The sequence below is a fragment of the Phaenicophaeus curvirostris genome, chromosome 1, assembly GCF_032191515.1.
Source record: "Phaenicophaeus curvirostris isolate KB17595 chromosome 1, BPBGC_Pcur_1.0, whole genome shotgun sequence".
NCBI classification, from domain to species: Eukaryota; Metazoa; Chordata; class Aves; order Cuculiformes; family Cuculidae; genus Phaenicophaeus; species Phaenicophaeus curvirostris.
In genome coordinates this window covers 206,276,701-206,289,780 of record NC_091392.1, presented here as the reverse complement: position 1 = coordinate 206,289,780, position 13,080 = coordinate 206,276,701, and the positions used below count along the sequence as shown (strand labels likewise).

Below are 13,080 nucleotides of genomic sequence, written 5' to 3'. Positions count from 1 at the left end.
TAGTACCTGGTTTGTTAATGCCAGTTCCAGGAGATACAGCTGGCTCCCCCAGCTACAGGCTGACAGCACTCACACCTTAGGCTACGGCTGAAATGAGTGCGATTCTGTTGATTCATTGAATGTAGAAGACATTGGGCTGCTCACACTTTCAGTTTCCTCTTAAAGTTTGATGGTATATAATGTGACAAATGATACCTAACAAAACCACTTAAAACAGCAAAGCTATAAGTTTACCAAATCATGACATAGAATCAGAATGGTTTGGGTTGGAAGGGATCATAGAATCATAGAATCATAGAATAACCAGGTTGGAAGAGACCCACCGGATCATCGAGTCCAACCATTCCTATCAATCACTAAACCATTTCCCTTAGCACCTCGTCCACCTGTGCCTTAAACACCTCCAGGGAAGGTGACTCTACCACCTCCCTGGGCAGCCTCTGCCAGTGCCCAATGACCCTTTCTGTGAAAAATTATTTCCTAATGTCCAGCCTAAACCTCCCCTGGCGGAGCTTGAGGCCATTCCCTCTTGTCCTGTCCCCCCGTCACTTGGGAGAAGAGGCCAGCACAATGATCATCTTAAATGACCTTAAAGATCATCCAGTTCCAACCCCGCTACGATAGTCAGGGACACCTTCCACCAGACAAGGCTGCCTAAAGCCTTATTCAGCCTGCACTTGAACACTCCCCCTCTGCTCTTCTCTTGTGATACCCCACCTGAATTATTATGTCCATTTCTGGAACACCCAGCATCAGAAGGATATGGAGCTGTTGGAAAGGATCCGGAGAAGGCCACAAAGATGATCAGAGAGCTGGAGCACCTTTGCTACAAGGAAAGGCTGAGAGAGTTGGGGTCATTCATCCTGGAGAGGAGAAGGCCGCAAGGAGACCTTAGAGTGGCATTTCAGTACCTGAAGGGGCCTCCAAGGAAGCTGGGGAGGGACATTTTACAAGGGTGTGGAGTGATAGGATGAGGGGTAACGGCTTTAAATTGGAGGAGGAGAGATTTAGATTAAACATTAGGAAGAAGTTGTTCACTATGAGAGTGGTGAGTTGTGGCACAGGTTGCCCAGGGAAGTTGTGGCTGCCCCATCCCTAGAAGTGTTCAAGGCCAGGTTGGATGGAGCCTTGAGCAGCCTGGTCTGGTGGGACGTGTCCCTGTCCATGGCAGGAGTTGGAACTGGATGATCTTTAAGGTCCTTTCCTACACAAACTATTCTATAGTTCTATGATTCTATGATGAGGGAACAGGACAATTAAAGAATTGGCCAAAACCTGCATATTCTTAATGAGCTCATTATATCCAAAATGCTTGACTCTCCGTTTCATCACACATTTTGTAGTGTGAAATTTAAAAATGCAAATCACAAGCAATTGGACACCTTCCTTTAACATGTTATCATCACACATAAACCACACTGGAAAGAAGCATATGGACTGGGTTCAAACCAAGAGTCAGGAAAACAGAAGAGCTTTAGTGCCCACAGAGAGCACATTTCCAAAGCGTATACCGCCCTCCGGTGCCCAACTCAGTTTTATCACCCACAGCTGCAACCTCCTTAAAAAACTCAAGAGTAATATGGGGCTGCGGTGTCCCAGATGATGGATGAGCAGAGATAATATCCTGGCACTAGGGAACAGAGTGAAGGGACAGCTCAGGCCTGGATTGGTACCACCAGAAATGAGCAAAATCTCATAATTTTCACTGGTGTCCGGCTGTCTTTTATGAAAAATAATCCACTGGTTCCCTCTCAGCAGAAGCCAGGAGAGGTGGTTAATGTGGGAGGTTCTGCAGCCCTCTTTATCATAGGAAATAGCAAATCACCCCCAGAGCTGGTTCCTGATCCCACATCCGTGCATTCCTGAATCCCGGTCATCAGCTCAGCTCCCTCCTAGCCCTGGATCCATTCTCTCATGTCTGCTCTACAGTAGAGTCATCGAGGGGTGAGGGCATTCTCTCATACATTTCTATGTATTTTATTACTTTCTAATTATTATTATTATTATTTCATTAAAGCTGTAGTTTTAGTTTCCGACTCACAAGTCTCTTTCCTCTCATTTTCCTTTCTCCTTTCCCAGGAGAGGAGGGGAGAGGGACTGGCGAGCTCAACTGCATGGTTTTAGCTGGTGAAATTAGCCAGGCCAGGGCTAAACCGTGACAGGGATATTGAGCAGGAATGATGAATGGGATGCTTAACGAGGGTGTTTTACGGGATGCTGAGCAGCGATGGTGTAAGGCAAGCTCAGCTGGGATGGTGTAAGAGATGCTGAGGGAGTTTCTCGTTCAAGATGCTCATAGTGAGCTGGGGTGGTGTAAGAGGTGCGGAGCGAGGTTCTTGGGCGAGATGCTCAGCGAGGGCGTTGTATGGGATTCTGAGACGGGATGGTGTAAGGGAAGTTCAGCAAGGTGGTTGTACGGGCTGCTGAGAGGGGATATTGTACGGGATGTGGAGAAGGGATGGTGTATGTATGGGATGCTCAGCTGGGATGGTGTATAGGATGCTGAGTAGGGATCGTTTATGGGATGCTGAGCAGGGATGTTGTACGGGATGCTCAGCAAGGGATACTGAGCAGGAATGGTGTATGGGGTGCTTGGTGAGGATGTTTTACAGGATGTGGAGCAGAGATGAAGGCAAGCTCGGCCGGGATGATGTATGGGATGCTCAGTGAAGATTTTATGGGATGCTGAGCGAGGATGATGTGTGGGATCCTGAGTGGGGATAGTGTAGAGGATGTGGAGCAAGGATGGTGTACATATGGGATGCTCAGCTGGGATGGTGTGTGGGATGCTGAGCAGGGATGGTTTATGGGATGCTGAGTGGGCATCATGCACAGGATGTTGACTGTGAGGAAAAGTAACAGCCACTTCACAAGCTGTGCTACAAATATGGGGGGGATCTGTGGGGAAAAGTGTTTTACAAATAGAGAAAGACTGCAAACAGAAGTCATTGCAGAAAAAGATACATCGATTCAGCACAGATCAGACTCGAGAGGTAACGGGGTCTGGAAAAAGTACTATTTGGAAAAAAAATGCTAGAAAAAGCATGCTACCAGAGGGACATTCTGTCTAACCTTAAAAAAATACAGTTACTTGGATGAACTTAGCTCTCCTTTAGCTTGAATCAGTTTTCCACTCTTTGTAACAGGAACTACTTTTTGTCATCGTCCCCTCAGCCGCGCTCCCTCCGCCCCCTCAGCCGCGGCCCCGCCCCGTTGCTAAGGAAGCGGCGTCTCTGGTTGCTAAGGCGGCGGAGCGATCCGCGCCGGGGGCGCTGAATGGAGCCCAGCGGTAAAGGCTGGGGGGCGGCGCGGGGGCAAAGCGGCCACGCTGCTATGTATCCTTCCGCGGGGGCTGGGAATGGGGGTCCCCGCTCTCTGGGGGTGGGAGTGGGGCGGGGGGGATGGGGCAGCCCTAGCCCAGCCCTGCAGTCAGGGCTTGTGTGACAAGGACAATAAAGCTTGTGTGTTGTGGGTTTGAGCTGATGTAGGTGACTTCTCAGGTGGTTTTGGGGGACGGGATGTCATCCAGAGGGACCTGGGCAAGTTGGAGAAGTGGGGCTGTGAGGACCTCATGAGGTTCAACAAGGTCAAGTGCAAGGTTCTACCCATGGGTTGGGGCAATCCGTGGTTTCAATGGAGGATGGGGGATGATGTGATTGAGAGGAGCCCCAAGGAGAAGGACCTGGGGTGCTGGTTGATGAGAAGCTCGATATGAGCCAGCAACGGGCACTCACAGCCCACAAGGCCAACCAGATCCTGGGCTGCATCAAAAGAAGCGTGGCCAGCAGGGCAAGGGAGGGGATTCTCACCCTCTACTTCACTCTCTACCTGGAGTATTGTGTCCAGTTCTGGAATCCCTAAAATAAGAAGGATATGGAGCTGTTGAAACAGGTCCAGAGGAGGGCTACAAGGATGATCAGAGGGCTGGAGCACCTCGCATACGAGGACAGGCTGAGAGAGTCAAAGTTGTTCAGCCTGGAGAAGAGAAGGCTCAGAGGAGACCTTAGAGTAACCTTCCAGTACCTGAAGGGGCTACAAGAAAGCTGGGGAGGGACTGTTCACAAAGGCTTGTGGTGATAGGACTAGGGGAATGGCTCTAAACTGGAGAGGTGCAGATTTAGACTAGACGTAAGGAGGTAGATGTGGCACTTGGTAGCCACAGAGGTCTTGGGCTGATGGTTGGACTCAATGATCCCAGAGGTCTTCTCCAACCTTAATGATTTGATGATTCTATGTGAGATTTTTCATCTGGTGTAACCTGAAAGGTGAGTGTGAAGCTTCCATTAAAATCAGTGTAAATGGTAAAGTGCAATTATATTTTTTTCTATATAAGCATAAAGTTAGGTATGACCGTAATACCCTTTTATCAGAGCAGCTGTTGAATGCTTTGTTCAAAAAGCCCTTTCTCAAAAAGGTACGTAAGGTCAATCAAATAGGCTATCGTGTCTTTTAATGAGCTGTTTGATACAGTTTCTGTTGTCCTTAATACCACACTAGAGATAAAGAGTTAACATCTCATTTTGAATGGGACTTAGAAGAAGAACGTCGGGCATTGAAAGAAAATCAAAAAATATGCCGGAGTAGAGCACAGAAGTATCTGATAGAGACAAACAGAAGAAGAAAGTAAGTAATGAGGGTTCTTTTGGTGGGAGTTTGCAAAAAGAAAAGAGTCAAAACCTTAAGGCAGCTCAACATATTTCTGTTTGCACATTGATGTTATTAAATAGCCTCACGGCTTTGTTCTAGAGGAATCTAGGCTGAAAAGTTTCACCCGTCCAATTTATTGCTACAGGACAAAGAAAATATAAAACAAACAATATTCTGAGCTACTCGCTGCTTTTTAGAAACTTACTGTAGTTAACTCTTACTGTATAAAGTAAAAGTAAGTAGTGCTTTCATCTTGTGGCTCTGATCTGCACCTCTAGTATTGTCCTGGATTTTATTAGCTTCAATGGATGTGTGAAAAATATGTTCAGATGTACAGTATAGGTTAGCAGGCCTTGTTATTGTTGTCTTTTGAAGTGTGAGCTGGAGCACCTCCCATGTGAGAACCCGCTGAGATAGTTGAGCTTGTTTAACCTAGAGAAAAGAAGACTCCGAGGAGACCTTAGAGCAGCTTTCCAGTTCTTAAGGGGGGGCTACAGGAAAGGTGGGGAGGGGCTCTTTATCACTGAGTGCAGGGATAGGAGGAAGGATAAGGGTGTTATGCTGAAAGAAGTCAGATTTAGATCAGATTTTAGGAAGAAATTGTTCACGGTGAAGGTGAACGCTGAAACAGGTTGCCCAGATATGTCACAGAAGCTTCATCCCTGGAGGTGTTCAAGGCCAAGTTGGATGGGACTTGGAGCAACTTGATCCAGTGGGAGGTGTCCCTGCCCACATGAACTGGATGATCATTAAGGTCTCTTTCAACCCAAAGTGTTCGATGATTCTGTAATCCATCTGTGTGGCATAGCAGCTGTGCAGCTCCCACCTGCATGGTGGGGCCACCTCCCAATAAACACAAGGCAAAATCTTTCTAGTGTTGGGTTATATTAATTATAAAGTTATTCTGCATTAACATTTTAAACAGAGCCTTGAATATTCTGCGTTTCTGCTTACGTGACAATATAAATTCATTAAATAGCCTGTGACCAAGGAATTAAGTTAATTATACACTGAGATGTTTTAGGTAAGTGCTATAAGTAGTTCAATGGGCATAGGAGGCTTTTCCCTTGCATTGAGATCATACTTGAACATACAGGAGACAAAGTTCTTTGTATGGGAGAGGCAGATGGGTTCCTCCCGAGACAATCGAAAGGATTCCTCAACCTCAGACCAGGTTCCTTTGCTTGATGTTAACTTGTCAAAGCTCATCTCCCATCATTCCCGTATCAGATGATTTCTGTGGTACAAAGCTTACCTGTTGAAATATGTTGATAATCATAGAATTGTTTGAGTTGGAAGAGACCCTAAGGATCATCCAGTTCCAAGCCCCCTGCCACAGGTAGGGACACCTTCCACCAGACCAGGCTGGTCAAGGCCCATCCAACCTGGCCTCAAACACCTCCAGGGATGGGGCAACCTTCCCTGGGCAACGTGTGCCAGTGTCTCACCACCCTCACTGTGAAGGATTTCGTCCTGATATCTAATCTAAATCTTCTCCCTTCCAATTTAAAGCCATTAAATAACTCATAAAACAGGAGATATTGTTTATACTGCCATTTTAGCTTGACAGTACATGCTGTCAGCGTATGTTTTGAAATATAAAGAAAAATGGAAATATAATCACCTGGGAGTGGTTAAAGACCCACAACCTTTGCAGATAAACCAAGTTTCAGCTGAAACATTAAATATCTTCGTTTTATGAAACAGTAACGCAACACCTCTCAGATGAACGCTGTTTATTGTATTACTGCTCTTGAAATATTGTAGTCCAGTGTAAAAACACATACCTGACAGCCCATTTATTTTTGATAGACTGGTATAGTTGAACTAATACTCATTGATTCATAAATACATTTTCACATGAATTTCATTGCAGCCTTAAGAAACACAGTATCAATCCAAGTGACTAGCTATGATGATGATTTCTCAGAGGTAGCAAGACTTCCTTAAGCTCCACAATCTCACCTAGCAGCATGCCAAATTCTCCCTGACAGAACTTAGAGGAATGTATCAGAAGTTATTCTTTGCTCTTCTTTAATTTCAAGGCTGAAGTTGTTTCTCCTATTTTTTTTTTCTTTCAACATATGGACTGTATGTTGTGAAGTATGAGTCTGTTTTGTGCTTCTCATCTTCACAAAGAATGGCTGAGGTTGGAAGGGAACTCTCAAGGTCACCTGATCCAACCTCCTTGCTATAAAAGGGCCACTTAGAGCTTGTTGCCCAGGGCCATGCCCAGATGGCTTTGGAGTATCTCCAAAGATGGAGACTCCACAACCTCACTGGGCAACCTGTGGCAGTGCTCAGTCATCTTCAAAGTTGAAAAAAACAAACGGTGTTTCATGATGTTCAGAGGAAACCTCTTGTGTTTCAGTTTGTGTCCATTGCCTCTGGTCCTGGCACTGGGCACCACTGCCAAGAGCCTGGCTCTGTCATCTTTACACATTCCCTTCTGGTGTTTACACGCATTAAAAAGATCCCCCACAGCCTTCTCTTCTCCAGGCTAAACAGTTCCAACTCTTTCAGCCTTTCCTTGTAGGAGAGATGCCCCAGTCCCACCATCATCTTTGTGGTTCTTAACTCTGTATCCACCAGGACACCCAGGTCTTTTTGTGCAAAGCTGCTTTCCAGCTGGCTGGCCCAGAGCATATATTGGTGACTGGAATTGTTCCTCCCTAGCTGCAGGACTTTGCACTGCTCCTTGTTGGACTTCATGAGGTTCCTGCCAGTCCATTTCTCCAGCGAGTTCAGATGCCTCTGGATGGCAGTACGACCTTCTTGATACATCAGCCACTCTCCCTGTCTTTTGTCATTTGCAAACTTACTGAGGGTGTTCTGTGCCACACCCGTGATCATTAATGAAGATGTTAAATAGGACTGGGCTCAGGATTGACTCCTGGTGTACATCTCTAGTTACCGATCTCCAACCAGACTTCACATCATGATCTGGTCACCATGCTTTGGGCCCAGCATTTCAGCCAGATAAGGTCTCCCCTCAGCCTCCTTTTCAGCAGACTAAACAGAATCACAGAATCACAGAAAAACCAGGTTGGAAGAGACCCACCAGATCATCGAGTCCAACCATTCCTATCAAACTCTAAACCATGCCCCTTAGCACCTCAGCCACCCTTGCCTTAAACACCTCCAGGGAAGGTGACTCAACCACCTCCCTGGGCAGCCTGGTCCAGTGCCCAATGACCCTTTCTGCGAAAAATTTTTTCCTAATGTCCAGCCTAAACCTCCCCTGGCGGAGCTTGAGGCCATTCCCTCTTGTCCTGTCCCCTGTCACTTGGGAGAAGAGGCCAGCACCCTCCTCTCCACAACGTCCTTTCAGGTAGTTGTAGAGAGCAATGAGGTCTCCCCTCAGCCTCCTCTTCTCCAGGCTAAACACCCCCAGCTCTCTCAGCCGTTCCTCATAAGACCTGCTCTCCAGCCCCCTCACCAGCTTTGTTGCTCTTCTCTGGACTCTCTCCAGAGCCTCAACATCCTTCTTGTGGTGAGGGGCCCAGAACTGAACACAGGATTCGAGGAGCGGTCTCACCAGTGCCGAGTCCAGAGGTAGAAAAACCTCCCTGGACCTGCTGGTCACTCCGTTTCTGATCCAAGCCAAGATGCCATTGGCCTTCTTGGCCACCTGGGCCACTGCTGGCTCATGTTCAGTCGCTGTCAACCAACACCCCCAGGTCCCTCTCCTCCAGGCAGCTTTCTAGACAGACTTCTCCTAGTCTGTAGCTCTGCTCAGGGTTGTTGTGCCCCAAGTGCAGGACCCGGCATTTGGCCTTGTTAAACCTCATGCCGTTGGACTCAGCCCAGCGGTCCAGGCTGTTCAGATCCCTAAACAATTCCAGTTCTCTCAGTTGCTCCTCAGAACACTTGTTCTCCAGTCCCTTCACCAGCTTCATAGCCCTTCTCAATAGGGTGTTATATTCCATGTTCATATACTGCAGTCCTTTTTAAGTACCAGCTGCTGATTTGCTGGTGACTGCAGCCATCCCACTGTTATTGCTCAATGCAAAATGTGCATCCTGTTTTGCTGTGACATTACTGGCTGCAGTCTTGAAATGCAGTTGTCTATGTGTATTTTTAAATAAGCTTTACAGCCAGCTAGCTTGATTCGGCATTTCAAGTTACCTTGAAATCTGAATAGCTAATCATCTGTCATAACTGGGGAAGGAAAGACTTCCACAGTTTATCTCAATCTCTGATCTATTCCCATTACTGCTGCTCTTTATAAAAGTATTTTTTATAACATAAAATAAAAATGGAGCATGTCCAGAGGAGGGCCGTGAAGATGATCGAAGGGCTGGAGCACCTCTGCTATGAGGATACACTGAGAGAGTTGGGTTTGTTCAGCCTGGAGAAGAGAAGACTCCAAGGAGACCTTAGAGCAGCCTTTCAGCACCTGAAGGGGGCTACAAGAGGTCGGGCCGGGGGGGGAGCTTTTTACAGGGGCATGGAGTGATAGGACGAAGGGAATGGCTTTAAATTGGAAGGGGGAAGGTTTAGCTTAGACTTAGGAGGAAATTCTTCACACCGAGGTTCCATGAACAGATTGCCCAGAGAAGTTGTGGCTGCCCCGTCCCTGGAGGTGTTCAAAGCCAGGTTGGATGGGGCCTTGGGCAGCCTGATCTAGTGGGAGGTGTCCCTGCCCATTCCTGGAGGGTTGGAATTGGATGATCTTTGAGGTCCCTTCCAAGGCAAACCATTCTGTGATTCTACGATTCTATTTTCAACATATGCACAAGGTTTGTGCTCCATCTACTGGCTGATTATCATTGATTATTATTGATTATTTAATAAAAGCTCTTTAAATAATTCATCAGTGTTGTTGACACAGAGCAAAAAGCAGTCTAGTGCCGGAAATGGGAGAAAAATGTTGGCATTTGGTAAAGAGAGGGTAAAGTGTTAATAATTCCGTCTTGCTTTCTACATCAGAAAGAAAACATGAAAAGTAGTGGTCATAGAATGATTTCGGTTGGAAAAGACCTTAAAGGTCATCCAGTTCCAACCCCCACTTTAACCATGTAGAGCTGTAATCCATTATTGCCGTTTCTGGTAATGGGACGCGGGGCAGATACTTGCCAAGCTTGCTCTCTTTGAACTTTTCTTGACCTGCCCGCTACTTTGTTTTGCTCAGTTTGGCTCTAACAGCGATTTCTCTAATTGACCAGGTGTCTGTGGCTAATTTATTTTGCTGTCGTTTATCTTTTTATATGACTGTTGTTTTACATAGATAGCAGTAACAAGCAGTTGTTCTATGTACAATGAGATATTTATGACACTGAGATAATGCTGTAGTGTAGGGAAATAGAGGACCGGTACAATTGCAGAGGCCCTGAGAACTGGAGGTTTAGGGTGTGGTGTAGGGGAGTACAGGCAGGGAATGGTAAGACATGGCACAGAAGTTTGGCACTGGAGAACCCACGGCTGTAAACAACTCACCAATAGTCACTTAAAGAAATGCAGACCTAAATCCGACAAAACTGGCTTTAAGGGTGATAAAGAGAATAAAAGAATAGTATCTAATATATGTAAAAGGCACCATGTATGAGATATTTTGAGGTACTGTGGAGCTGCAGCTTGATGAAGCCTAAGGTGTAAAAGCACGTTAGCAAATATAAAAATGATTCCAAGTGGTCCTAGCGGGAATAATAAGAAGAGGGCATTAACACGAGCATCATTGCTCTTGGAGAAGGGACTCCCAATGCTGACAACTCCAGATGCAGTACATGATGGGAGGTGACGTGATTAAGAGCAGCCCTGCAGAGAAGGACTTGGGGGTGCTGGTGGATGCGAAGCTCGACATGAGCCGGCAATATGCGCTCACAGCCCAGAAGGCCAACAGTGTCCTGGGCTGCATCAAAAGAAGTGTGGCCAGCAGGGCGAGGGAGGAGATTCTGCCCCTCCATTCCTCTCTTGTGAGACCTCATCTGGAGTATTGTGTCCAGTTCTGGAATCCTCAACACAAGAATGATATGGAGCTGTTGGAACGGGTCCAGAGGAGGGCTACAAGGATGATCCAAGGGCTGGAGCACCTTCCACATGAGGAGAGGCTGAGAGAATTTGGCTTGTTCAGCCTGGAGAAGAGAAGGCTACGAGGTGATCTTCCAGCACCTGAAAGGAGCCAACAAGAAAGCTGGGGAGGGACTATTCATAAAGGCTTGTAGTGACAGGACGAGGGGAACAGGTATAAACTGGAGAGGGGCGGATTTAGACTAGACATTAGCAAGAATTTCTTCACCATGAGAGTAGTGAGACTCTGGAATAGGTTACCAAGGGAGGCTGTGGATGCCCCATCCCTGGACGTTTTTAAGGCCAGGTTGGATGAGGCCTTGGGTAACCTGATATAGTGAGATATCCCTGACCATGGCTGGGGGGTTAGAACTGGATGTTCTTTAAGGCCCCTTCCAACCGTAACTATTCTATGATTCTGTGAAGTCAGAGGGTGAATAACAGTTCAAGTTCTATTATCCCTATTATTCAGTCTTTCTCTGTATAGAAGTATTCTAACTATATTATTATTTTCTAGTAACAATTATATCCAGATTAATAGGATTTAGACTCCTAAAATTTTAATTGTGCTAACAAAAAAACCTTCTTGGCTTGGTTTTTTTGCTTTTTGACCATAAGTAAGGTCTGGTCTGTAACTACTGGTGGGTAGTACGGGCAGCCCTCTGTGAGTCCATATGGCATTGTAAGGGTCAATCCTTTTGAATCCCTCACAGCAATTTAGGGTTTTCCTTCTGTATTTGGCAATAATCAAAGGGAATAGAGTTAACATGCCCATTATTGATGGGCAACGTCTGTAGATGATTTTAAGGATATAAGATCCGTTTCCTGTTTGCCCATGAAGGGGATTTTGAGTGCGACACCTATTCTAGCCTTTTCTTGCTGCAGTCATTAAGTATACAAATACCCTCCTACTTCAATTTTAAAATTACTGTGCACTGGTTTGCAAACTTGAGATGGCAATGGATGAATAATATCAACTCAGTATGAGAAGGTTAATTTCATAGCATTCCATATGCACAGAATATATTCCTTTTTTTGTTTTTATCCAAGGTAAGCATTTAATCCACCTGGGAATGTAGCATCCCATCACTTCACTGTGAAGATAATTTAATAAAACTAACCAGGAAATAGTTCCACCATCTAGTCATACTGGCTTTAACATAAAAATACCTTCTACATAATGTCTGTATATGTGAAACTGCTAAATATTTTAAGTTTTGTATTCCAAATTCAGTATAAACATTTTGGCAGCCACTTCAAAACTTGCTGCGCTGCTGGGTTGTTTATAGTAGACAGAAAAACTGGGTTAAAAAAACACTGGTCAGGAAATTCTTCTGCTAACTCTGCATCTTAAAGCCATACTCTCTTGCCAATGTTACATCTGTGATATGAACCTAAGCTGATGGCTTAAGGAGACTGGAAGAACAAACATTTGCTTTAACTGCTTTTCCGTAAGATATCAATGTGCATTTGTAAAATTATTTATTTTACATAATGCATCTGGGTGTCACAATTTACATTCTGCGAGGTCAAGAAGTCAACGATTCACTGAATATCTTGAATGCATTTCCTTACATTTAAAATAAGATCCTTTTTCTCCCTCATGTCTTAGTCCAAACCAAATAGTGATCAGTGGTGAAAAAGACCTCTTGCATCAGCAGTTGGAATTGCCCATTTCCAGGGTTTTTTTAATGGCAGTTATTAGGAATGTGCAATAGTGCAGTTAAGTCATACTCCAAAATCATTAAAGAAAACAAAATAAATAAAGACTCTGTCAGAATTTACTCTTTCCTTTTTTGGAGTTACACACTGGAATTACTCCAGGTGCAAAGTTGTAGAATTTCCCACGTGTCTGAACTTAACAACTACAGTTCAACTCAAGGCCTCCTTGGGCAGCTTCTTGAAATATTAAAGGGATCAAGAAGAATGTGTTTAAATACTTACTAGGATAAGCAAGTCTGTTTTCCCCTACTGTGATTTTCTGATTTCTTTAGTGGAGCTAAAGATGTAAAATATTCCAGATTTCTGCGTGAGATTTTAGTTTGAGAGAAATACAGGAATACTGAAAGTTGAGAATGAACTCAAGTTTGACTCTTTTAGTTCTTACTTCTGGGTTGTATAAACAATTAAAGTTCCTGTGAAATTTTAAACAAATTGCAATAAATCATTTGATTTGAATAGAGCTCTCTGCTGATTTTTTTCCGTTTGGGGATAGCTGCTTGTCTGGCTTCACCTCATGCCTTAAGTGAAGCCAGTCTTGCTTGCTCACAAACTGAAGGTTGCAAGTGAAGCTTCTAGTATTGGGATCATATTTTAATTTGTTTCTGTTTGCATAAGACAATCTTCTGTCTTAACAGTCATTTGAATGTGTGGAGTTTTATAATTTCATCTCTAGAAGAGGAGTTACCTTGAATTGTAGAACTT

At 45.0% G+C, this 13,080-nt stretch overlaps 1 protein-coding gene across 1 annotated transcript in view; it reads left to right on the top strand.

The window, feature by feature from the left end:
- The first annotated feature begins 2,345 nt into the window (after window positions 1-2,345).
- Window positions 2,346-13,080, top strand: part of CEP126 (centrosomal protein 126) — a 38,142-nt gene continuing 27,407 nt past the window's right edge. The window contains exons 1-3 of the mRNA XM_069858862.1: window positions 2,346-2,438; window positions 3,147-3,289; window positions 4,498-4,623. Of these exons, the coding sequence (XP_069714963.1) occupies window positions 2,346-2,438; window positions 3,147-3,289; window positions 4,498-4,623 (362 nt within the window). The remainder of the gene's footprint in view (window positions 2,439-3,146; window positions 3,290-4,497; window positions 4,624-13,080) is intronic.